Source organism: Onychostruthus taczanowskii, unplaced genomic scaffold, assembly GCF_017590055.1.
Source record: "Onychostruthus taczanowskii isolate IOZ18803 unplaced genomic scaffold, ASM1759005v1 scaffold82, whole genome shotgun sequence".
NCBI classification, from domain to species: Eukaryota; Metazoa; Chordata; class Aves; order Passeriformes; family Passeridae; genus Onychostruthus; species Onychostruthus taczanowskii.
The window spans coordinates 1,911,169-1,936,328 of NW_024506112.1; the positions used below are offsets into that span (position 1 = coordinate 1,911,169).

Here is a 25,160-nt window from a genome sequence, read left to right on the forward strand (position 1 = left end):
CTCTTGTTCAAGTTTATTATCTTTTAAGTAACTACCCAAATAGTTTGGTTTTGTGGTTAAACAAGTGATCAAGCTTTAGCTGTAAAAATGCCTCCAAAAATTGTTTTCAGCATGGTCTGATTCCCAGGGCATGAGTATTTGGTTCCTACAGAAGGAGGTAAAACAGCCCTCATCTGCTACTCACTTATTCTTCTTACAAAAGATGCAAGAATACCAGCTAGAAAGACTTGGCCATTGCTATTTTGTATTTTTAATCAAATGAGAAATTTCTTCTCTGTATATTGTCTCATTATAATTACTCATGAAATTAACATCAACTAGGAAGATAACCGTGCCTGCTCCAGATGCAGCAACCTGTTTGCCGGCGGATGAAGCCCCTCCTGTTCCCAGGATGTGTGCTGTGGCCACACAGACCACTGAGTTCCCCCTGCCTGCTGACCCAGCTGGGGGGCTGCCTTCTCCAGCCCTGCATGTGGGAACAGCCCTCGGGCTGCCTCCTGCCCTTGCCAGGTACATCCGAGCCAGCTGTGCTAGAAAGGTGCAGTCAGAAACTGTAATTTTGCACACATTGAATCACAGAGTGGTTTGATTTGCAAGGAACCTTAAGGATCATTTAATTCAAATGCTCCTGCCAGGGCCAGGAACACCTCCCACTAGACCAGATTGCTCGGGGCCCCATCCAACCTGGAGGTGAACATTTCCAGGGTTCCAGGGCGTCCACAGCTTTTCTGAGCAACGTTTTCCAGTGCCTCACCATTCTCATAGTAAAGAATTCCTTCCTAATACCTAATCTAAATCTCTCTTTAGGTTTAAAGCCATACAGTTTCACCTGATTCTTTTTTGATGACAGTGCTGTCCGGATGGAGCAGCTTAAAGGTTTCCTTACCCTCATAGTGCTGTGGCAATGTATATAGTAACTAGTAATTATAGCTGTTAGGCAAAAGTTTTAAAAAAAATTAAAAATTAAAGTGGCCTTTTGATGGAGGAGGAAAGCAGTCATCGGTAGGAGATTCAGCTGAGTTTTGTTGGCAGAAGTTGGTAACATGAAGAGAATATAGTCACCCTTGCTACAAAATGTGTGTTTTTAAATTGTCCTGTATCCCAAAGTTTTTGGAGGAGAATACAAGCTTTAACTTGTCTAGTGATGGGACATCCAGAATATAGGTCTTTACCAATAGAGAGAGAAAGTGTAGTAATTAACACTACAGGATACCTGAAAAAAAAAGGATACCTGTTTTGGTTTTTTTGTTTGTTTGTTTATGGGTAAGGATAGCTTAAGGAAAAAAAAATTAAATTAACTCCTGAGCTTTAGTTAGTATTGCCAGAGATGTAATAAGTGTTTGATTAATGACTTGTTTTCTCTTGCTGCTTTTGGGCAGGCATGAAGCATCTCTGCCTACTTGTGAAACAAATTCTTTCAATAAAATCTCAAGCTTTCAGTCTAAATCATCTGTAAGTTATACAAGGTAAATATTTTAAGGTATATCTACAGCAGGCTGCTAGGTGTAAGCAAGGTATTCAGGCACTGGTTTTGCATTTAAATCTGGGAAATGGTATATAGTTCTGTGGGTATTTAGAGTGTTCTGTTCATCTTTGTAATTATTTAAAAAAATACACAGCAATTCAGTGGATAATCTAGAAATTTTAATATAAGAACCCAAGTTAGAGGTTGGAAGTTGTTTGAGTTATTTCGGAGCCAGTCTGGGTTTTTCCACTTTTTTTTTTTTTTTTTTTTCTGTGCAAATCCATTTCCACCCTTAAAATAAGTAGTGAAAATGAAAAGAGGGTTACACGCCGAATTTGGTAAGGGTGGACTTGCAGAAGTTGTATCACTAAATATTCCAGTTTTCTATGTTTACTGTTTATTATGCAAAAGAGGTCAAAGTAAATCATCTTCATGACTAATTCTGTCCACACCATGGAGACTTGTGGAGGGACCCCCATGTGGAGAGTTCTGGGCCCTGGTTCAGTGGGAATGACCCAGGCATGCAAGGCAGAGTCTATGATGAGGAATTTAAAGGCTGACAGATGCTAAATGCTCATTTGACGAGGGAGTAGTTTTATTTGTGGGTGAAATCAAAATTGCTGTTCTCTGTATTAGTATTCAAGTTGCTCACACATTGGTGATGTCTCTGTGAGCTAGAAACTTCCATAACTCTCCGGTGGTTAATGTGGTCTGGTGTTGTACTGTATCTCTGTCAATCTTTCCTGCTTTCTCTGTTTTCTCCTGCATTGGCTCAAAGCTTCTGTGCTGCAAAAGTAATGCTGGAAGATCCTTCGGGAAATCTGCCGATCCTTGGACCCTCTCCTCCTCCAGCTCTTTCTCCTTTCGAGCAGAGATCAAAAATTAAGAGCATGGCTGCTGCTGCAGTGTCTGCTGCTATTGCTGTCCGGGCCAGGTAGACATCAACTTCAAAAGGAATGTTTTATACATTGGTTTAAAGAGGTTCCAGTTCACACAAGAATAATTGGTCCCTGGCAGGGTTGTGAAATCAGTCGGCTCTGTCACAATACTGGGCAAGTCATTAGAATATGTCCACAGCTCCCATGCCCTATATATAGCTTAGCTGCTCTGAACCTTGGTAATTCTACCATTCTGTTCCTCATGATACCTGTTCTACAGTTCAGTTAGTAAATTAACTGTAAATAACCTTTGTGTTACGTGAGTGACAAAGAATAATCTGCAACTTTGAGGAACTTTTTGATGCTTGAAAACAATAGCTTGCTCAGTTCCATCTAAATCTTTACTGCATTGCTTTTTATAAAGGCTTGCTTAAAGCAAACATTTTGACAAATTTATCAATCATCCATTCATATCAGTAAAATACTTTTTAATAGGCAATGGGTCTATTTTTATAATAGGCAATAGGCATATTTTTGTATTTCTAAATTGCATAGATGTTCTAGGGTGCTAATAAATTATGTACATTAGAAAGCATACACAAAATCAGAAAACTAAAAAAGGTGAAAAAAATGTTCTCATTTATTTTACTTTATTAATGGTAAAAACATATGAAAAATATGCTTCTTGCACCTTAGTGGGTTGTCTTGTGCCTCCCCTCAATTGTGCAACCTCCACTTTGTGGGCTGCCTGTTTAGACATAATTCCTGCATCAGTTTCCCTGGGTTCAGTTTCTTCAGATAGGCTTTTCATAAGGGATTTTGGGTTGTCTGTGGTCCCAGCCATCCTGAACCTTGTGTGGTCGCCTCATTTGTTTGTGGGGTCTTTTTACACACTTGTTAGACTCTACGAGCCTAGTGCGTACCGCTCGCTGCTGGATGCCCTGCTCATCACGCCTGTCGCAAAGCCTCCTCTGCCGGCCAGCGCGCCCTCCAGGAAATCCACAAGTGCTCTGGAGTTGCCAAAGAGCAAGAGGTATTGTCCAGGTGTGGTGTGTAGTTGGCACTTAGGACTCGCAGGGAGCTGGCTGCTCCTTCAAAGCACTTTTCTGTTGTCTGCCTACTTGTGCTAGCCCTGGTCTTTGACATTGAGGTCACCAGCTCCAAACCCTGCTGGTTTTTTCTCTTTGCACACCTGGACTAATGTGAGCACCCTGGACCTGCCGATGGTGTTTGTGCAAGTCCACCATACTAAAGAAGTGGTTTCCTTTCCTCACTGGCTTCAAGTGCCCCCTAATATGCATGGTGGTGCTTGTGTTGTGTCGTGAGCCTCTGAGGGAGGCAGTGTCGCTCTACAGAGGCAGTTGGAGAAGAAACAAGAGATCCTGGCTTGAAATTTCTGTGTGGGTGAATTATTTGCCACAGTTCCTTGAGCAACTAAGCATCACGTTAGGTCATTTTTTTAAAGCTCACTCTGAATGTATAAAATCAAGTAACTGGCATGCAGGCCATCAAATGACTGTTTTAAAAATTATTTACTGTCCGGGCCCTTTGTTCCAGTGCTGATTCTGTTCAGTGCACAGGACTGTTTGTTCTCCTTTCCTGACCGCAGCGATGTTAACGCTTGCTTCAGCGGAAAGCTGAAGCTTTTATGACTTCAGCTGCACAAGCAGGAGTCTGCTTGGTTATTTTACAGGACAGAGTGTATTAAATTGTACTAAGAAATAATCTGTGAGTTTTCTTGTACCTGTTGATATTTTCACAAGAGTTAGACCCTTCTAGAGACAAGGCCCAACTATAAGTAGAGCTAGATCCACTTGATATAGAAACTTGTGTTGAGTAACAAGTATTAGTTCTTTTTCTTCCGTTTCATGGCTTCCAAGGTGACCTCACTCTCTAGAGAAGCTTAAAGTAGCCCTAACCTCAGGGTGGGGAAGTAGTAGTTTATGAAACACAAACCACCTTTACTTGTATCAAAATTTCTAACTAGTAGCATATCCACTTGAAAAAGATAAAAAAGGAACATTAACAGAATTGTGGTGATATAATACAACTTAAATTACCAATTTAATTTTTGCCACTGAATGATCTTACTAGAAAACCTTTTTATGTACATATTGAAAGAGAACTTCTTGAGGAGTTTTGATATGTGTCTGTGCACTACAGGTGAAGCCCAGGCCATGCCATCAGCAAGACATTATTCTTTAGCTGCAGTGTTTTTTGGTGATACTTTAGTAGAGTGAAAACAAATTCTCTGACTTCCCTTTTCTTTTTTTCCTTCACTCATTAATATGCATTGTTTATAGCAAGTGAAGATAGTTTCCATTAATGCAGTAATCTTTCTCCTTCCTGAATCTGTAACTGGCTTTCTGTTTGTCCATTTTTTGCTCACCGTATGGGGGAAGCTCTCCTGGTGTTGAAGATTTATTTTTGGAGATGCATTCAGTGTTGGGCTTCCCAAAGTGTCTCCATTCAGTTGCTGTCCCTTAGAAGTACGTGGGGCTGTGTGTTGTAAAAGACAGTAAACAATTAATTCTTCCACAGCTGAAGTCCAGTTTTGGAGGGACTTAATCTGTTTTTCTCTTCCAACTGATAGAGCTGGAGAGAGATGTGCCAGGGAGCCAGAAGGTACACTGGGAGTACAGAGACCATAACAAGTCTGCCCAAAAGACTATTTCAGTATTGGATAGATATCAAGATTGAGGTTGAATGGCTTTAAATAAACATCCATGGCTTTTTAGGGGGTTTTAAAGGTAACCTTTAAACTTGGTGAAAAGTGTATTTTCTCTTAAGCCTTTGCAGTAGCCAGGCTATCCTGATTATTCAGGTTGCTGCCACAAGGCTGTGGCATAAGGTGCTAAAGGAAGATGATGATTTTCAGGCTGTTAGGGACATCCCAAACAGGATATGACCCAAAATCTGATACATGTGATACAGCAGTACAGTTAGTCTGAGAACACTGCATAAAACAGCATCTTAAAAAGGCTTTTTTGAGGAATATCCAGTGTTGCTCTGAAGACAGCATACAACAAACGAGGATAACGATTTCTGGTTTCCATATTAACATCCTTGGAGCTGCTGCACTGGTGAGGAGGGAGGGGTTATTAGTAGATGGAGCCAAAGAAATAAAGCTTTGTGCTGTCTTGTCCTGTTGAATAAAGGACCACAGCCTTTGCTGTATGGCTTGAGAAACATGTAGGAAAAGAAGATAAATGTAGTGTCAGCAACTGCATATTGTTATTGAATTTCAGCAAAGATTAAGCAAAACTAGTCAATTATGTCAGAAAAAAAGTAATAGATTTGAGAGAAATGTACCCATTGAGTGTGAAACTAGGTATTAAAATGTCTTTGCATTACAGTCCATCTAGTGGCATACTGTGATATGTAAACGAATGTAATGCTGGAAAGCTGTTTTAAATGGCAGCTCACTTCATTCCACAATGAAATAGTTGATAAGAAAGGAGAGCTGAAGTCTTACGTCTCATAAGTAAGGAGAAAAGTGTACAACAGAATGCAATAGACTAGTTCAAATAGAACTGGGTCTGTTTGGCTCAACCAAGAAAGCCAAATAATAAACTGCTTTGGAGTTTTCTGGCTCTTATATCTTTCCGAACTTTCACGAAAAGGTGATTAATCTATTTTACCAAGGTAGCTTATGCTTCTTTGCATTATCTCTGGGGACAAACTCAGGAAGGTTATAGCTATAACAAAAGCAGGGTGTTGATTCTCTTCTGCAGTAAGGTTCCTCCAGATATATTTCCCTTTTATCCCTCTCACTTCACTGTCTCTGCTCCAAAAAAGCTGTCTGTCTAAAACTGCTCTGTATTGGGTAGCTGCCAGAGTACTTGACCTTTTTCTGACTTAGTAACAGGCCTGAGGTGGTGGTGAGCATCCACACGTTTTCTTCCCCACCAGACTCCCCTGTAATGGGCTTTTTTTGGGGTGTATAACAGCTATGCAGTCTTGCACTAAGCTAAGTGTTTCATCCTAATGGCAGCAGGGATGGCTTTGAGTTTATGGGGCTTGCGTGTTTTCTAACAAACGACACATATGCAGCACAGGAAATGATGTATTTAATGTCTTGCATGACCAAGAATTGGAGCTCTGCCTTAAAATTAAATCTCAAGGCAGAAACACTGAGAAATTTTGGGAAACACTAGCAAGAATGGGTGTTGACAGCTCTTTTGTTTTTGGCATGGCTTTTGGTTTATCTTCCTGATACTATGCTACATTCAATTCCTTTTAAAAAAAATTATAGTCTCGTCTTGTGAGATGAGCACTGGTGTTAACTCTGAGAGAATACATACTCTGAAAGGTGCTTTGAGTTATTTCTGTGATAGAGCACTGCTTACAGAGGGGTTACATACTCCCTCCCTGTAATATGATACAGAAATACCTCCACCCACATGATTTTCTCTGCTCTTTCTTTCTATTACTTTATTTTGCTTTTCTTCTTTCTAGCAAGTTACTGGAGCACTGTTAGGTTAAGATGAAATATAAACACTGGGCTTGTAGTAGGGATAAGGTCAGCACTCAGTGCTTCTTGGCTTCTGTTTCTCTATTGTTACACCAGAAAACCCTTGTAAAAAGCCATCTGTATGTGCCCTGTTCATGGAGTTTTGTTGTCATTCTCATACCTACCTTTATCTGGTTTCCTATATGTATATTTTCAGCTATTGTGTATTTTGATACTAGACAAAATATAGCACATGATTTGTATGTCAAACAACTGAAACTTGAGATCCAGGTCACAGAATTCCTGGCTATCTGGAGAAAGCATTTACAGACTGTCCTTTAGATACTACATAACCTGTCCTGTCAGCAGATTTCCTCAACCACAGGGACTTGTGCCCTACTTCCACAGTTTTTCTGGACAACAGAAAAAGCTAGTTTAACAAGATACTTAAACCATCATTTATAGCTGCAGAACTATTAGTAAAATACTGATGTACCAGACTGAGCTCTGGGCTCAACTGGTAATTTTTAAAGATGGATAGCCAATATCTTGGGCTTACGTTAGGAGAAGGTCCAGCCAAATCCCTTGAACTTGTTTGGGGAAGTCCAACTGACTTGGCCCTTGTTATCACCTTAGTGCTCTTAGAAGTTACATGACAGCAAGCTCAATTCCTTTTCAGTTATTTAGTAGGTCCTCCTTTAGCTAATAACAGCATCTCCATTGTTAGCTTCCCTAAAGCGTGTGTGAAAAAATTGTGGGCAGCATTGTATTGGAGTTGCCATGGAAGGATGAGGGAGGTTTAGGCATCTATAGCTCCAGACCATGTGTTTTTCTTCTCTGGTGTTTTGTTTGTTTGTTTTCTTGGGGTTTGGTTGGTTGGCTTTTTGTGGTGTTTTTGGTCTGTTGGGGTTCTGTTTGGTTTTGTTTTGTTTGTTAGGTTTTTTGTGGTGTTTTTTTTGTGGGTTTGGGGTTTTTGAGGAAGGAAGAGCATCAAAACCTCTAAATACATTCAGAAGGATTTCCCAGTGCAAATTTCTTAAAATGCCTCTGAAGTGCATTCAGCCTGGTCTCTGAAAAACTGGTGCTTATATCAAGTGTGACTTGGACCCACTTCCTCCCTCACAGGAGGAGGAATTACTACTTGCTTTTTCTAGTTTTTGTTTCCCCCAATTTCCACAGTGCTTTTGTTGACCAGGAGAGAGGGTAGGTCTGAGGAGCCTTTTGTGAGCTCTGAATAAAGTTTGCACTGGCACTGAGCCTTGTGTGTCCCACTCAAGCCTTCTGACTGGCTCCCCAGAAATTTGTTTGTTTTCCATACACACACTTATTTTGATAAAATAAGGCTGCACTGTGTGGTAGGAGCTGTTCTCCGTGGAATTTCAGGCGTGTCTGTTAAGTATAAGCTAGCATATGTAAAAAATAGAGAGGTGTCTTTGGCTTGCTTCTTTGCCAGACATTTTTCTTGGGCTGTTTTTGCAATCTACTTCCCTTGCAACGTACTTCCAAAATTATTTCGATTAATCTTCCCATAGCTTATTAATCTAACTTCTCATGGGTTTTCAGGACACAAGACTGAGTCTGACAGACTCATGTTTCATCATTCCTTGGTTCTTGCAGCGTTAAAACCTCTTGCCCAAAGGTTGACAGCAGAGCATTCACAGCTTGCAGGAATGTTAGCTTGCTGGGATGAGCCTCATGTTTGCATTAATTTTTATCTTGCAAAACTTTGATTTTTGCTGTAAGTATTCATCAGGTGGAGAAGGAGGAGCTTAAGAGTTGTGGAACAGAGTTAAAATGTTAATGCTAGAGGCAGAAGGGTAGGTGTGTAATTAATAATATTACTAGTGTTCTGACATCAAAATGTTCTTGACCTGCAGCTGACCTGTGAGTGTCAGCTGGGAAGTCTGAGAAAGTACTCACACAGAGCTTGGTAAATACATTAGGTTTATCATTTGTCCCTCAGCTTCCCAGTGACGACACTGAAAAGCAGGTGGGAGCTCTCTTCCATAATATATTTATTTTCTTAAATTTCAGTATATTTTTTTGTTTCTTCAAATCCTGTATTTTCTAGATGGTGAAACTTGGGTCATCATTGTACAATATCCTAGTGAGTTGCAAAATGCTAGTTGGACTAAATGTGGGCATTGTACAGCCACTTGGAGAAGATAAGTGCGCTTCTGGAAGGATCCATCACTGTATTTGTAAAGCTGGATAACAATAAGTAGAGTTTGAGTGTTTATCATGTAGAAAACATGAACTGTTGACGAATTAACTTTGCAGCATGAATTTCAAGTTCAGTTTAAAAGACTGAACCTCTCATGAGGGAGACGCTGGTGAGGGTGCAGTGCATCTTTGAAAGTGAGACAAAGATGGATCTGTCTTTCTGCAGAGAACACTGCGTGTGCACTCGCAGCCAACTGATTGGAGGCTGTAATTCCAGAAAAATGGTGCAGTATTTCATGCCGTAGGTGGGCAGTATGGCACAGTAGAGACTTGCCAAGCTGCAGTAGCAGCCTGCCTGTTAAATTTGACAGGCTGAGCTAGTGGCTTGAGTTTATTCAATTTTTGCTTTGAAGAATCAGACATGCAATGCAAGGGGTGTCCAAGACCTATCAGAAGTTTTGCCCTGAGGCCGGTAACTGTTTGAGTGATGGCTTCAGGCTTTTCCCTTAGGAAGCTTCTTGCTTGAGGCTCCTGGCACGTAAACTTCCAGAGGTGATAAAAAGACATCAGAGGTAGCTTATTACCTGGGTTTATAATTGTCTTTCAGTTTGGGATCATTGGGGTTTCACCTTATTTCTAAATGAAAGCCTGAATATCTCCAACATCCTTTTGCTTCGGGAACTGGTGTGCCACGTCATTGACAAGCCTTAGAATTTGACCACAAAAATGGCAACAGTAGAGTTTACAATCAGCATTGCAATGAGCCTTGTGGGCCTCCCTCAGTCTGCTTCCTTGCCATCTTCTCCCTGGAGGGAACCATTTTTGCTTGTCTGAAATCCATTTTTGCTTGTTGAGTAGCCTCTGCTTGTAAAAGATGGCTGCTGAGTCAGCAGGATTTTTTTATTTCTGACTGATGATTTGTATTATTTATGACTTATATATTCCAGACTAACACAGTGAAGAGGTGCTAGACTTGAAAAGTTATTTGACAAGCAGTAATGAGCCTCTTGGATGGAGAAGGAGGAAACTTTCTTTTTTTAGCACCAACAGTGCTAATTCTTAAAGTTGCAGTGGGACTCTGGCCTGGAATGGGTTTGAGTTGCATGTCAAATATATTCAACAGTACAGAAGGGTGTTTCTGTAACAGTGAAGTTGCAGACCTGCACTTCTTTTCATTGTGGAAGCTAATCCTAAACTACCTTGTCATTTTCAACTAGTGCTGCTACTTCACATCAGAGGGTGCTTGCCTATCCTTTTTCTTTCAGTCTGCATTAGCACTTTTATACCCTGTATCTCCACTGCCTCAAAATCTGCCTGTAATAAAAACTTGGAACATGAGTCTCAAAGGAATCTAATGTGCACCTTCAATGCCTCCATTTTAGCTGTACAAATGTCTTTAAAGATCTTTTCAACATTTGAAGATAATGAAATGCAAGGTCTCAATTTGTGCTTTTCTGGGCTTGTGCACACTGCATACAGCAAATCCACAGAGCTGGTTCAGCACAGTTACTGCTGTTACCTGCAATTGCTATAGCTGTTACTCATTAAACTGAGCATTCAGACTTATTCTCCAAACTGTGAATAACTTTTATCCCTCACCTGGAAGAAGATTCTAAATACATGAATTATTTACCCTGTAAATATAGAGACAACAAAAAAAATCAAGGTTATGAACCTGCGTTTTGGCCTCATGGTGTGTTCAAGTTGTTGCATGTCATACAGGCAAGGCAATACTGTGTATCTGCAACACTTGTAAAGTAAAAATAGCTCGTGGTTTTTTACTTTACAAACTTGGCACAATGTGTAATTCTGGGAATGACCCTGGTGAAAATACACATGGTGCACATGTGCTGTAAATTTGTTTTTCTTCAATAGAAGAAAGAATACAAGACTTCTAGTGTGTTATTGATGGGTTTCTAAATTGTGTAAAATATGGTTTTGGAATGGTATTTCATGTATGTATTTGGCTGTATTTCACAATGTTGTTATTTTCTTGGTTTTGGTGTACATTTGTTTTGCAAATGTCCTTCATTAGTAATTACTCCTCTACTTCGACTATTTTAAATAAAAATATTTCTTTTCAGCTTCCCAAAGACAAGTGAGAAATGAAAAATTTTCTTGCTATCAGTGTAATTAGTGGCTACTTGCACTCCATGTGGATTGTGATTGAGTTCAGTTTTCATCATGTGTGTTTTTAAAGAGCTAAAAGAGTTCTGCCAACCCTTGAAGTATAAAAACAGCTGTAAAGTGCTCTAAAGAGGCAATATAAAATATCATGTGTATTGTTTAATGACTAAAGAAACTTACAACTCTCTTAAAATTAAAATTGTGCAGGACTTTAGTTGAATCTATTGACTTTTGGCAGACCTTACTCAAATGTCCAGTTCTTAGAAAGCAGCTTCAGGGTGTAACTACCACAGCATTGTTGGTGATGACAGACTAGTGGGTGCTGCATTGTTGCACTGGGGTGAGGGAATGTCATTCCACAGCTCCATTTCACACAAGTTCTCCTGTTCTAGCAAGAGGCATTTATTTACTCTTCCCTCGTTTCTGAACAGCGATTCCCTGGAAGCTGCCCAGCCTGCCCCGGTGAGGAGCGTCCCTGCCTGCCAGGACAACGTGGATGTGAGACCTGCTCCTGCCAACTCCTCACCTGCCGCAGTCCGCAAGCCAGCGGCACCCCTGGGTTCTGCCAAGGGCTGGCAGCCTCCAAACCAAGCAGGTAACCTCCAGAGAGGCTTTTCCTTGTTCACCTAAAGGCCTTTGGATGGCTCGGGAAAACAAACTTCGCCTTGGGCGTAAAAACAACAGGCTTCAAATGGATGTTTGTGAGTTTTGAGAACAGGCCAGTTTGCTGGGAAAAGAGGAGAAGAAAAACCAATTTAGCCATTTTAGTAAACCAGCAGCCCTTTGTAAGTAGCCTCAAAGATGCAATTAGTTTCACAAACAAAATCAGTTGCCTCACACCTCTATTAAAAGCATTTATACCAATCAGTTATATGTACATACACCCCACAGTTTCATCTTCCCATGTGACTGTAGATTCAAGCATATTCCATGCTATTTCAGGTAGGAATATCGACCTATGTTGATATTATCCATATGCATGTGTTTTCCAAGTGATCTTTTCAGAAGTACTAATTAATTAAAAAAAGATAAAAAAGGCTGAAGCACTAGAGTGTTTATGTATTGGACATCTGTAGGTTTTATTTGAGCAGGGTGCCAGATTATTACGTGGGTTTGGGTTACAGAGATTTGTGTAAAAGTTCTTACAAGGACGATTCACATAGCTACTACCTTTGAATGAACTTTGGTGATTTCTAAACCTTTGAACCCACACCAGAATGTGTTGTATCTGGAAAGCATTCTGTTTTCTTTATGAGCACTCCTATGTTATTAGATAATACAAATACATTTGTATGTGTAACTGTGTACTTAGGTTTTCATAGTATTACATGCAGTAGTTACTTGGGGTAGTTTTTTAAGCTGAATCAGTCTTCAGTGCTGAATTAAATTTGTGTAGTAATTTCAAAGGATCTGGGAAATCTGTATTATTAATTAAGCTTTAGCGTCAGATTTTTCTTGCTAGTATGAGATGAGTAGTCTTGATTATCTTTCTGACAGGATCAATTATGCTAAATAGCTCTATTAGTTTGGTTTTATTCTGTGTAAGGGTTTTCCCTCTTTAGAAGTATATCCAGTCCCAAAATGGAACTATAGAAGCCCTGGCATGAAAATAAAGAAAAAAAATACAGTGTTAATGCTGCATGTTTTATAATGGCTTTGACACTTCTGATTGAATGTGGATGTATTTTGGTTGGGCTGTGCAGTTCTCTAGGAAGCCTCAAGATGGCAATGCATTGTCATTGCTGTACTTTCCTGGCAAATAGTGGGTCTGCTAATGAGGCAAGGTAAAGACTTCTTAACATTTAGATCAGTTTAATTCTAGCACTGTTTTACTTCTCTGAGTTAGCTAGCATTAGAAGGAAAAAAACCCTCAAAACAACAGAAGCCCCAACTCTTTTTAAAGTAATGTTTTTGGTAGTATGTGTGCTTAAAGCAAGCTTTTGTGGTCATGTCATAATCCTGCATTTTTTAAGTGACTGGTTGTGCTTCACAGTTGATACAACTTTCTGTCTCACCAAGTGATGAATTATTTAACTGGCATAGAAACTACCCATCAGTTTGGAGTTTCTGTAGTACCACGCTCATTTTTAGTATGTTGGTAGGTGTTTCACTGCTAAATGGGAGTCAAATGTTTGAAATAACCTTTTTTGTTGAAGATGTTCAGGAATGAGAGAGTTTTAAAGAGATTACTTACACTGCACTTAATTCTGTAGTGCTCTGAAAATCTATGCCTATGCTCTTGCATAATGTGATTTTTTTTAAATTTTTTTTTTTTACATCAGCGATACCAAGTAGGCAGGTGAGAGGGAAAGCCAGACAGAGAATTTTTGATTGTTATGTTCCAGAACAGCTTAAAGAAAGTTTAGAAAGTTCATACTGGTAGAGAAGCTGGTGGGAAGAAATGGTGATGAGGATGTCAGCTTTGTGCTTTCTTGATGAAGGGTTCTGAGATGCACTGCATAAGTTCCAAAGAAGGAAAGCTGTTAACTCTCCCCAAAAATATTGGGGAGCCAGAAATAAAAGCTGTAGGAGAAAGAGGCATTGAAGACTCAGAGTTCCCTAAAACTGGAGAGTACAGGGAAGATAATGCAGCAGTGTGGATGGCAACTGCCCAGGAATTAATGGGGTGGGAGGAGGTACAATGTCCCAGGTGCCAGAGGAGCTTCAGTTAACACTTGCATCTTAGGAACACAGAGAGTCACCCATTGCCATGGTCTGTGCTTGTCCCCTGTAGGTGGAACAGCAGTCAGACAGGTAAAACTGTTTCAGTAATTGAATGTTTTGATAAAATTAGTCAGATGTTGAAGAAAAAGAAAGACTATAAGTGTTTCAGAGAATGTTTGGACTTCAGTTCTGCTGTTTCTTTGCAGTCTGTGAGCATAAAGTTTTCCTTAAAGTAAAATTTCCTGTGCTCCACAGGCCAAACAAAATTTGGCTTCATAGGCCATAAGCCTGACAAAGTTTTAGACAAAAAAACTCCTTTGATTTCATAGCTGAATTCTACCTTAGGAAATAATTAGAAGATACCATCTCATGTAAATGTATAGTGGTATGCTATTAATAGCAGAAATGTACTGGGAGCACAGTTTTGTAGCTCTGATACCACTCACCCTTCTAATGAATATTGTTTATAACACCAAGTTGTTTCCAAAGCAAAATAGGCATGTCATAGGAATTTATTTATGCCTGGGGAAGCTGTAAGATGCTGATTGATGGTGTGGCATGAAGATTACCAGTGATTTTATTAAGTTGTCTGACTACAGAGGTATGTCATTTGGGTAGACAACATCTTTTCAATTATTAGTTGGAAAGATCTCTTTCTTGTATAGGCCACCCAGAGAATACCTTGTTGGTTTGTTTGTTGTTTTTTTTTTTAATAAAAGTATTATGGTTTTTTTCTTAGCTTCACTGTAGGGGTTTGGGGTGATTTGTTGATTGTTATTGGTTTTTATTTTTTGAGATGGTGCAGAGATGCCTGAAGGTGTCAGAGGGATTTTGTTGTGAGGTATGAGCTATTTCATCATCTGGCAACATGATGGTTCAAAGTTAAATGGCTGAGATAGTGAACCTGGAGATGCTTCAGGGATTGGGTTTCTCTTTACAGAAGTCTCATGATCTGAGTGGATCTCTCAGTGATAGCACCTTTGGGCCTGAATTATCCTCATTGGCTGTGGGGGCCATTCATGGAGTACCCATGAATGTTACTATGCTAGTTATCCACTATGCTGGTAACAGAGGTTTTATTCCTCTTTGGAAGAAAATCCTAGTATTACAGGATTCCTCAGTTTGCTAGTGGAAATGAGAGATGGCTGCCTCATGCTTTCTTTTAAGGCATGGGTAAGAAGCTCAATAATCTTCAATTTTTTTTTCTATTGTTGAAACAAGAAAAACACACTGTTACTGTGTGTTATATGTGCAGACTAGAATTTATAATGGTTCTCTCTTCATTTATGTTGAGCTTCATTATGAAGCTCTACTCACCTACCAAGCTTTTTACAAGATTATTTTAAATTCAAAGAATGAAATAACCCAGAGCATCCTGGTTACACTGCGGTGAGCTATTCTATATTTGGTAACTATAACTCTACACTTCCATAGCATGGCTCACCCCAAGGAGCCCCAAAGCACTTTAGTCCTGGGCAAGGACACGTTGCACGCACAGGAATGGCTTTCACTCACCACTGCCACGCAGCCACCTCGTGGGTGAGAGGTGACAGCTGCTTGTCAGCGTGCCGTGACATTCCACGGCAACTTGAAAGGAAGCAAATAGCACCGTGGCAAATTGAGGCTGCTGGGACAATCTCAGAAGGTGTCATTGCCTGGACCAGCTGGAGTCAGTCCAGAAGACAAACTGTCCTCAGGGAGAGTGTAGCAGGATCTGTGATGGTCAGAAGCAGTCAGGACTTCCAGTGTTACATTTCTCACACGAAATTGCCTTCTTATACGTGACATCTTTCCAACCTGTTGCTGGGGCTGAGCTTCTGAGGCATGGGGACCGTAGGGGCTGTGTGGCAGCCACAGCACTGCCAGTCCCACACCCTGCCTTCCAGTGCAGGAGCTGGGCAGGCAGCATCCCGCTCACTTGCTGGGGTCCCGTGGGATGGCAGGGGGCCTGAGGGGAACTGTTACAGCTGGTGGCCAGAAAGGCTGGTTTGCTTCTTGGAGAGTTTCATTACAGTCGATGCCCTTTGTTCCTCCTAGGCTTTGCAGCTGAGTCAGAAGAATGGGATGGGGAAGGTTTGTGGTAGAAGCGTTCAAAACTGGTGTTTTAAGTGACCCTTTACTCAGCTGTGCCAGTTTCCTTATTCCCAGGGTCTCTCTCAGCCTGGTATCACTGGGATATATAATCCCCTTCCAGCAGAGCTGCTAGGGAATGTCAGCATATTTTGCAATATGCACAACTGTCAGTTGCCTAATCCTGAGCAAGCACATGTGTTAAGCACATGATCCCTTCAGCAGAGGGAACACACTTAGAAACTGGCTGCAAGCACATAAAAAGTACTCCCCAGACAACTTTGTTTTAAAAATTCTGCTGTTTCCTTGAAGTTGTTTTTGTGTACTTGGTAGCCTTGAATTTACCTCCTCTGGAGTTATCCATAGCTTTCTTGCTGCATTTTCTTTTTTATATCCCATTCCCGCAATGATTTTGAAATTTTTAAAGCAAAAGAAAATGTAAGCCTGTTCCTAGGCGTGACTTGACATTGTGCTCTATTGGCAGTTTGAGTCTTTGTTTCCTTCCTTGCTACTTATTCTGCTACTTATTTATGTAGAGAAAATAGGATAAAAATTATATATCAAACTGTAGAATGTGGCCATCAGGGCAAACAGTATGGCGCTGTGGAGAGGGAGGAAGGCACTGAAATATATTGTGCTATCACAAAATGTTTGTACTGTCAGTAAGTCCTTAAGGGATTAAGTACCATAAAGGGATGGACTGCGGCACTTTACATCCTTGTCACTTGTTTTTCTGTGTTTCATTTGTAATGGCACCAGCCCCTGTATCATTTCTGTTGATCTTACAGGCTATACATGCTGGGTAAGTTAAGTTGATAGCTTTGGGAATACTTCTGCATGGAAAAAGCAACCAAACTATTGTGTCACCATCACAGTGTTCATAAAGTTCTGGAATTTTGTTTTTAGGACACTCTCATGCTAATTTGTTTCCTTTGTAGAACAGGAATTTAAAGTCAGGACTAATTATAGGAGCTCAAGAAGCTACTTGCCCATTGAGGGCCAAGGTCTGAATATGGGGAAGAAACTGGGTTAACACTGCTAGTCATTAAGACAAATTCTTACATTGTTGGTATGGCCTCTGTTAAAAATAGGTCCCAAAACAGTTCCACCATTTTTCACTGAAAAAGATTGTTAAACGTTGTTGCTCCATGATGTAGTCACCATTCATGAAAGCAGAAAGCCTTCTCCATAAAAGTGTTATAATTGACAGGTCAAAATACAAAACCTTTCTGATCCTGGTTTATGGACTGTAATTAATTTTTCATCTAATCCAGATTATTATATCATCATGTGACAGCAAACCACAAGAGTTTGTTCTTACAAGTTAATTAATGTGAAGTCGCTTAGCTGAGCAAAACCCATTGTGAAACCAAAGTAATTTATAAATGTTAACCTTAACTTGATGGCAGTAAGAAATTATAACTCCTGTAGAGTTAGTGAAAAAATTAGTGTGTTTCTAAAACTTGAATGTTTATCTTTAGGAAGGGGCAGATCATAGTAATGATACAGAAATGTACCACCTGCTTTTCAGAGACAGAATGGCCTGGTGTACCTCAGTACAAGATCTGCTGAACAGAAACTCCACTTTGCTGTTACAAACATGACCTTAAGACAATTTTCCTGTGTTTTGGTTTTGCCAAATTCATGTGCTATTGCACCAAATTGCACAATCAAATGAATTATTTGCAGTAGTTGGACAGATGCATGTTTCTTTGTGTTCCTTTAAACAGAGATGCAGAGATTCTTTTGGCTCTATGCTTATTTCACACATATCAAGTGGGAACATTCACTGACTTCCAAAATTCGATGTTCATTGTCTTTGATTTGTTAAAAAGTAACTTCTTGTTCACAGAGTGACTCTCCGGATCAGTTCCTCTCCATTAGGTGTCACCAGCTCAGAGCGCTGATGTGTCCTGTTCAGATGCACAGGTGTAGGGCATCCAAGAATTATGCCTAATATTTGTTCAGCATATGAAAAGCCAGCATTCCACTGGTAAATGCATTCTTATTGGAATTCAGTGTTAAACATCAGCTTCATGAAACAGACAGATAATTTACATGAGACTGGACAGACATGCTCTCTGCAGGCAAAGCCAAGCTGTCGAGTTCAGAAGAGGAACTAAAAGCAAGGGAGGCAAAATCTTATCTGTGGAAAGCTTTCTATACTGCCACTGCAGAGAAATGCAATGCTGTAGTACAGGACTTGGTTTTCTCTTTCTTCTTGAGTCGCTTTTTTGATAAAAGCAATGCCAGTTGTGCCAAATTTGTGACGGTATGTGATGTAACAAATCAGAAGGAGACAGGCTGAGCGAGCCAAAACCACCATACTCATTTTAATTAAGATGCTTTACAGCTAATTTACCCGGAGCCTTTCCAGTTGAAAGGCTGGTTACTAACACAGGAACTATTCCCTCTAGTTGCAGGGGCTGTTGAAATGGGGCCAAGGTGACACCTGTTTTGATTTTCCACGGGTGCATATAGCTTTCACCCAGCATTTAAAGACATGATAATGGTTTAATTCGTCCTGTTCTGCCTTTAATCAGCAAAAGGACTTTAGCTCTGACTTTGCTTCCAAGACTCCATGAGAAACAAAAGAAATAACTACAGAATACAAGGGTTGAGTTTTGTATTTGTTGAGGGGAGTTTTTTTAGGTTTTTGGTTTTTTCTCACCTTGTCCTTGTCCTGTAGCTCTCTGTGCTGAACTTGTGTGATTTCATGCGGGCCTGGGAGTGGATGGGGTGTTGCATGCAGCCAGCACAGTGAGCTGACAGCAGAGCTTTTCAGACACGTTGCTTCATCCGGCCATCTGTTTGGTTTTGAGGGAAGGAACAGGAAGATTTCTTACAGTACAGATATATTACGAAAAGTCAGAAAATTGGACGTATGAAGCTTTAAATTTTCCATTTATAATGCAGTAGTTTGATTGCAATGTATAAATCACTGAGTTAAAACACTTTAAAATGAAGTTCTGGCACTCCCACTGCTTGGAGTAGCATTGTTATTTATAGATATTACATGAAGGCTGATGTTATGTTTAAGTGAGCGTTAAACAGTTCAGGCTGTTGTATTGTTGCTACGCACCAGAGAACCTCTGTCAAAGTGACTTTGGCACCGCTGTGTATCCGCCTTTCTCCCTTTGTCTTCCAAACCTTTCAGCACTGTTTGCAGTTATCCATGTGCTCAGCGATGGAACAACCTATTGTTAGACTAACAAGGGCAAAGTCACACTGGGATTTTTAAAAAAGGAAAAAAAAAGAGGCAGTTCTTTACCCTGCCTAAAAGATTGTTAAATATTAAACTGGCCATACCAAGGAGTTCAGTGAAAGCAAACACTGTGGGTTTGCTAAACTTAAACCTAATAAAGTAGAAAGTTAATAGTCAGGTACAGAGTGGTTTTGGTTTTAGGAAAAAAAAAAGGCAATGACAACACATCATTGTAAATCAATAGTGCTTTAGAATGTTTAATTAAAAAGAGTGAAGGTGAAGTGAAGCCTACAAAACTCCAAATTTTGGCCACTGACATCTTCTCGTGACTTGCATAGAACCCAAGTCTCTCTGTTACTCAGGTCAGAATAGCTCCTGTTGGAGTGTATAATTCTTATAAATTATTTATTTTATTTATTAATTGAATTTATTCATTTTTGTTTTAAATCTTCAGACCACCCACAAAGTTGCTGTCCTTTGTCCCATTTCAAGCAACAGAGGTGACAACAGGAAAATATGGGTGATTTCCTTTTCCATTACTAATCAGTCACCATTTGCAATTAAAAATGTGCATGCACCTTGCCACATCTTGGATAATGGGGCATCTGTCTCCCCAGTACTCCTTGAGAACAAAGCTGGTAATCATATGTGTAAAATATAAAAAGCAAAGTATAAAACACAAACTACAGGAGAGCTCAGACTGGTTGCCAAGAGCTGAGAGGTTTTCACTTAGATTGGGTGTAAAGATTTGTACCTACTTTGGCATTCCTCATGCACCCTGGTAAAATCTTCTTGTTGCAAGAAAAAAACACTTGCATCAGTTTTTTGGGCCTAATGTTTTAAAATCAAGTGGTAGTGTTTCAATCTGAAAGATTTCCAAGGGAATAGAGAAGAGAAGAGAAAGGAGGGGAAGAGAATACATGAACTCAGAGTATCCCTTTCCTCTCTGCAGTAAAAACATCTTGTCCACTGGAGTGTTAAACTTGCTGTTGAAGTAGAAGGAATATATGGGAAATATCAGTGTTCTATCTAAACAAGAAAACAGACCTAATATTTGAAATTCTCTAGCTACAAGAGGAGGAATAGTGTTGGGAAAATGCTGAGAATTCATACAGATTCAAGTGGAGCATTAATAGTGGGGTTTTTTTTTAAATCAAAAGCAAACCAACTAAACGAAAATGTCACCACCAACAAAAAAATGGTCTGTGGGTTGCAGTGGAAGTAATGAACCTTTGGTGAAATTACTGAAGTGTTAAAGGTATGTTTGTGGCCTGTGGAAAGACAGAAGTGGCCAATAAAAGCTATTCTCCTGCTGGTGTTCAGAAGGAAATGAGGAAGATAAAAGGCTGAGGCAAATCAAGCAGTGAGGAAGGGAGAATGATCTATGGTGAAACAAATAAATAAATAAATAAATCTAGAGAACAGTAGAAGGTTTACAAAGGAGCCAGTATATCAAATAAGGTATTTATTATCAGTATAGATACTACAGTACTTTACTGGTGGATTTTTGACTGTGCAAGACCAACAAAGTCTTAATGTGGTTACCAGCAAAGAGAAGGAGAATCCTTGTGAGAATGCTGGGGGCACAAATTGGGAGCATGGGCAGGGAGTGTCCTCAACACTAAATGCCCAGATTGTTGTTGCTCTGGTCACAGTTCTTGCTTGACACAATACTAATTTGTGTGGTTTCTATTATGTTTTGCTTAAAAGAGAGTTTTTCTTATAATATGATGGGCTATCTCCTTCTCTCACTTTTTAGTGCTTTAAATAACTCAGACTGATCTAACAGCTTTGTAGAGAAGGTTTACATAGACAAATTCTCCTTCTGGCCAGTAGTAACTTTGAAGTTAGGTAGTGTTCAGAAAAGCGTCATTCAGAAAAACAGCAATCATGAAAGCTGTAATGAGAACAAAGAAAAGGGAGCAATTGTGATGTTTGTGCTCTTTTTTTTTTTCCCCCTTAAGCAAGAAACACTTTTTTTTAACTACACAGTGCAAACAAGACAGCTGATGTGTCTGAATGGGCTTTGGGATTCAGTAGATAACCCAAACAGAAATTAGCGATACACTAGAAGCTGTGTTGCAATTTGATTTATGGCAAAAGCAGTCTTCAAACAGATTTGGGTTTAGTGTGTATTCCTGTCTTCTCATGAAATAGGATCTGAAAACTGAAAAACCATGTGTGATGACAGAGGAGGAAAGTGCTATTAATCAACACCACTTTTGTTCGTGCCTTCAAAGCTGTTCTGCCACCTTTTTCATTTTTATCTCTTCCTAGGTTTTCAGCTTAGCAGCGTTTATAATCTAAAGTGAGCTACAGTAGCAGAGTGACTTGTTCAAGATCAAGTGCCTCTATTCCTAAATTCTTTCTGCTCAGGAATGTTGAATGTTTCAAGAATAAAGATATTATTTTTTCAAGATATTGCAAATTCATTAATCATACATGAAATATGGTCTTGTTTTAAAAAAGAAAAAATAAAATAAAACAAGCAAACCTTATGAATTGTTATACGTTTTGCTACTTCAGGTTCTGAAAAGGATACAAAAGTACATCAGTCTTGAAATGATCTGATATCAGAAATTTTCATAAACCAACCACTTCAACAAAAAAAAATATATGAGTATATTTCTTCTTCATACACAGAAAGAATAAGCAAAAGCAGATATTGAGCCCATATCAGCAGGTTAATACCAAGTTTAATTACAGTACAAAAGCATTGGTGTTAAACAGGATTTCTCTTCCAGATGTATTAGCCTACATGTGAGTAGAGGAGGCGATTGCTAAAGTTCATGGTAATATTTTGATTAAACTGTATAGTGCTTGGCTATAATCTGTAAATAGCACAATATTGGTATTTTTGTTGGGTTCAGTGTTGCTTAAATCTGTCTTCTCTGTGAATTAGTATGGCACTTCTCTTTCAGCAGGGAATGCAGTGTTTTGCCTGAAAAGTACTTGCAGCTTTTCTCTGTGACAGAGGCTGATGAGCATTACATTAGTGGAGATGAAGAGAAACAATTTTTCTTTTTTTCCCTGGAAGAAATGAAAAACAAGAGAGGACAAATAGCACAAAGATTCACAGCTCTACAAACTAGATTTTTGGCAAAGCTTCATACCAACGCCTTGACTCTGGTGTTGAGGAGCTGCATCTTTGCAGCAGTAGCATCATCCTGCACTGTCTGGTGTCTTGGTCATTGCTTGGTTTTTTGTCTCTGAGTTTCCACTCAGGTCTTAATTTCACTCTTTGATTTACAAGGTTTAGCAAGGCTGCACTAAAGACAGGGCACCAAGTAAACACTCCAGGTTTCTTTTGCCTGTGGTTGCAAACAAAAGGCTATGGAAATGTGGGCTTTTTTATAATGTACTTGAAAAAGAAAGACACCTCCTCTTGACAGGAATAACTGCTCCCATAAACCCATGTTGTTGTATCTTGTACGTTACCAAGGTACATAATATCAATAGAGGGAAAAGAAAAGCACAGGACTGCTTGTTTCTTCACTACCCTTACAACAGTATCAGTTGTGCCTTTTGTTTTTGTAAATGCATTTCTCAAACTCCATAAAAGCTTATGTCTGTTCTCCAGCTCTGAAACCCTGAGTACACATGGAAGTGTGTAGTGTATACATTTCTGAAAATGTCAGGGTTTTATTTGTGTCATACTTTTATAAGGAGGATGTGAACATGACCTTTGGAGTGCTTCAGATTGGCAGAATCAACTGATCCAGACCAGTGTTTAATTTCAATGTAGAAATGAATTTTGCTTTTACAGTTCTCTAGTTTAAGTTCCTACACATGTTGTATTGAATGCATGTTCTTGTTTAACATGTTAGTAATGATGTATGATCTATTGCACTCACTGTGAAATTTTTTGAGTAGGTATGTCATTTTCTCCTGCCTCTATTCATATACTGATGTTCTTGGCTTCAGCTTTTGTATCTAAAACAAAAAAAATGCCTTCACAGATTGTATATTCTTTTACCTAACTTCTTCAACATGTTAAAATTTGTCCACTACCTCTCCAAGTTAGCCAAAACCATTCTGTGTTATTTCACAGACATTTCATAAAGTAGGTAGGACTTGGTAACTTAATGGAGGAGGAGGGGAAAATGAGTGCTTTTTAATATGTTCCTTTAAGGAGGCAGGTATGGACACTGGACAATGATGTTAGGCAAATGCTGTTGGTTGCTTGTGTTTCAAGTTAATTTACTTGGTACTGAAAGATGGTCCTCTAAAAGCTTTTGGCATTCTTTTTCCAGCTCCTCTCACTGGATGGACATCAAACAGTATTAAGTCACCTGGAACAACTGGCCCGAGTGAAAAAGCTGCAACAACACCTCAGCTAAATGAGCAAGACACATTGGTTCAGCGGGCGGAGCATATTCCAGCAGGGAAGCGCACTCCCATGTGTGCACACTGTAACCAGGTCATCAGGTGTGTGTCTGCTTGCTGGGGACACTCTGGGGTGTGCAGAATTGGCTCTAGGGCCAGGCACAGAGAGTGATGATGAATGAGTGAAATCCAGCTGGCCACTGGCCACCAGGGCTGCTCCCCAGGCTCTGTATTGGAGTATGTCCTGCTTAATATCTTAATCAATGGTCCAGACTGGGATCAAGAGCATACTTAGTCACACTTGCAGGAGACCAAGTTGGGCAGGAGTGTTGCTCTGTTGGAGTGTGGGAAGGCCCTGCAGAGGGATCTGGACAGGCTGGATCAATGGGCTGAGGTCAGTTTGATGAGGTTCAGTAAAGCAAAGTCCTGTGTCTTTCATTTGGGTCACAACAACCCCAGGCATCACTACAGGCTGGGACAGAGTGTCTGGAAAGCTGCCTGGCTGCAAAGGACCTGGGGATGCTGATCAACAGCAGCTGAACATGAGCCATCAGTATGTCCAGGTGGCCAAGAAGGCCAGTGGCATTCTGGCCTGTATCAGCAAGTGTGACCAGCAGGACCAGGGCAGTGACTGTCCCTCTGTACTCAGCACTGGAGACCACACTTCAAATCCTGTGTCCAGTTCTGGGCTACTCACTACCACAAGGACATTGAGATGCTGGAGCATATCCAGAGAAGGTCAGTAGAGCTGGGGAAAGGTCTGGAGCACAAATCCTATGAGGAGCAGCTGAGGGGAGCTGGGGGTGTTCAGCCTGGAGAAAAGGAGGCTCAGGGAGGACCTTACCCCTCTCTACAACTGCCTCAAAGGAGCTTGCAGTGATGTGGAGGTTGGTTCGAAGGAGTCAGCAGTTTTACAGTCAGGTCAGCAGTCAGTAGTACTTTTATTATTCTTTTATCAGTATGGAAATAATGTACAACAAGTGATAGGACATAGCCACAAGATGTGATGGGGAGGTTTAGATTGGATAGTAGGAAAAATTTCTTCACCAATAGGGTTGTCCAGCACTTGAGAGGGCTGCCCAGGGAGGACTTGGGGGTCACCATCCTGGAGGTATTTAAAAGATGTGTAGATGTGGCAGTTAGGAACATGGCTTAGCACTTGGCAGTGCTGAATGAACAGTTGGACTGTGTGATCTTACAGGTCTTTTCTGACCTAAAGGATTCTATGGTTCTGTTCATCCTGCAGCCTCTCTCACAGCAAGGCTTTCTTTTGCTTTTGTGGGTCTTGATTCTTTAGTCACAAGTGTTTTAAGGCTTTATTTTGGTAATGCAGAACACTGTTTTCATGTGTGGGTTATCTAACGAAACCAAGAGTGAAACTACTTTGGAGGAAAAATATTGTGAACTGTTAACAATCACTGTCTCACAGTCCATTTTATAGAGAACCAGAAAGCTGGATGGAATGGAGTAAATGTAAAACCAATGAAAAGTAAGCAAGTTAGTTTTCATGTATACACCTGTTGCAATAGAATTGGGAATATTAGCTGATTGGAAACCAAACAGAGAGCATAGCCTTAGAAAGACTAATGTTGATTTCTAAAGTGTAGTTTCTAACTGAGAAGAAGAAAAGCAAGGGATGTTTCAACAATTACTAGGACTGGATTGATAAAAAGTTCCTGTATTGCTGGATTTCGAGCTCTCTTATGGCTCCCTGGCCTTTGGACATTATGGTAGCTATTGTCCTTGACTTGTATGACATGGGTACAACACAAAGGCAAGTTTGCAAATAGAGATTAAGTTAAATAAGTT

General features: G+C 40.0%; 1 protein-coding gene across 11 annotated transcripts in view; it reads left to right on the forward strand.

The window, feature by feature from the left end:
- The window catches only part of PDLIM5 (PDZ and LIM domain 5), a 131,813-nt gene that overhangs the window by 91,809 nt on the left and 14,844 nt on the right, over positions 1-25,160 (forward strand). For 8 of the 11 annotated variants that reach the window (XM_041424433.1, XM_041424435.1, XM_041424430.1 and 5 more), the window contains 2 exons: positions 11,518-11,681; positions 23,279-23,453. In XM_041424433.1, the coding sequence (XP_041280367.1) occupies positions 11,518-11,681; positions 23,279-23,453 (339 nt within the window). Of the gene's footprint in view, positions 1-321; positions 511-1,379; positions 1,467-2,243; positions 2,400-3,244; positions 3,377-11,517; positions 11,682-23,278; positions 23,454-25,160 lie in introns of all 11 variants that reach the window. The other 3 variants (XM_041424437.1, XM_041424434.1, XM_041424438.1) reach the window with 2 other exon arrangements.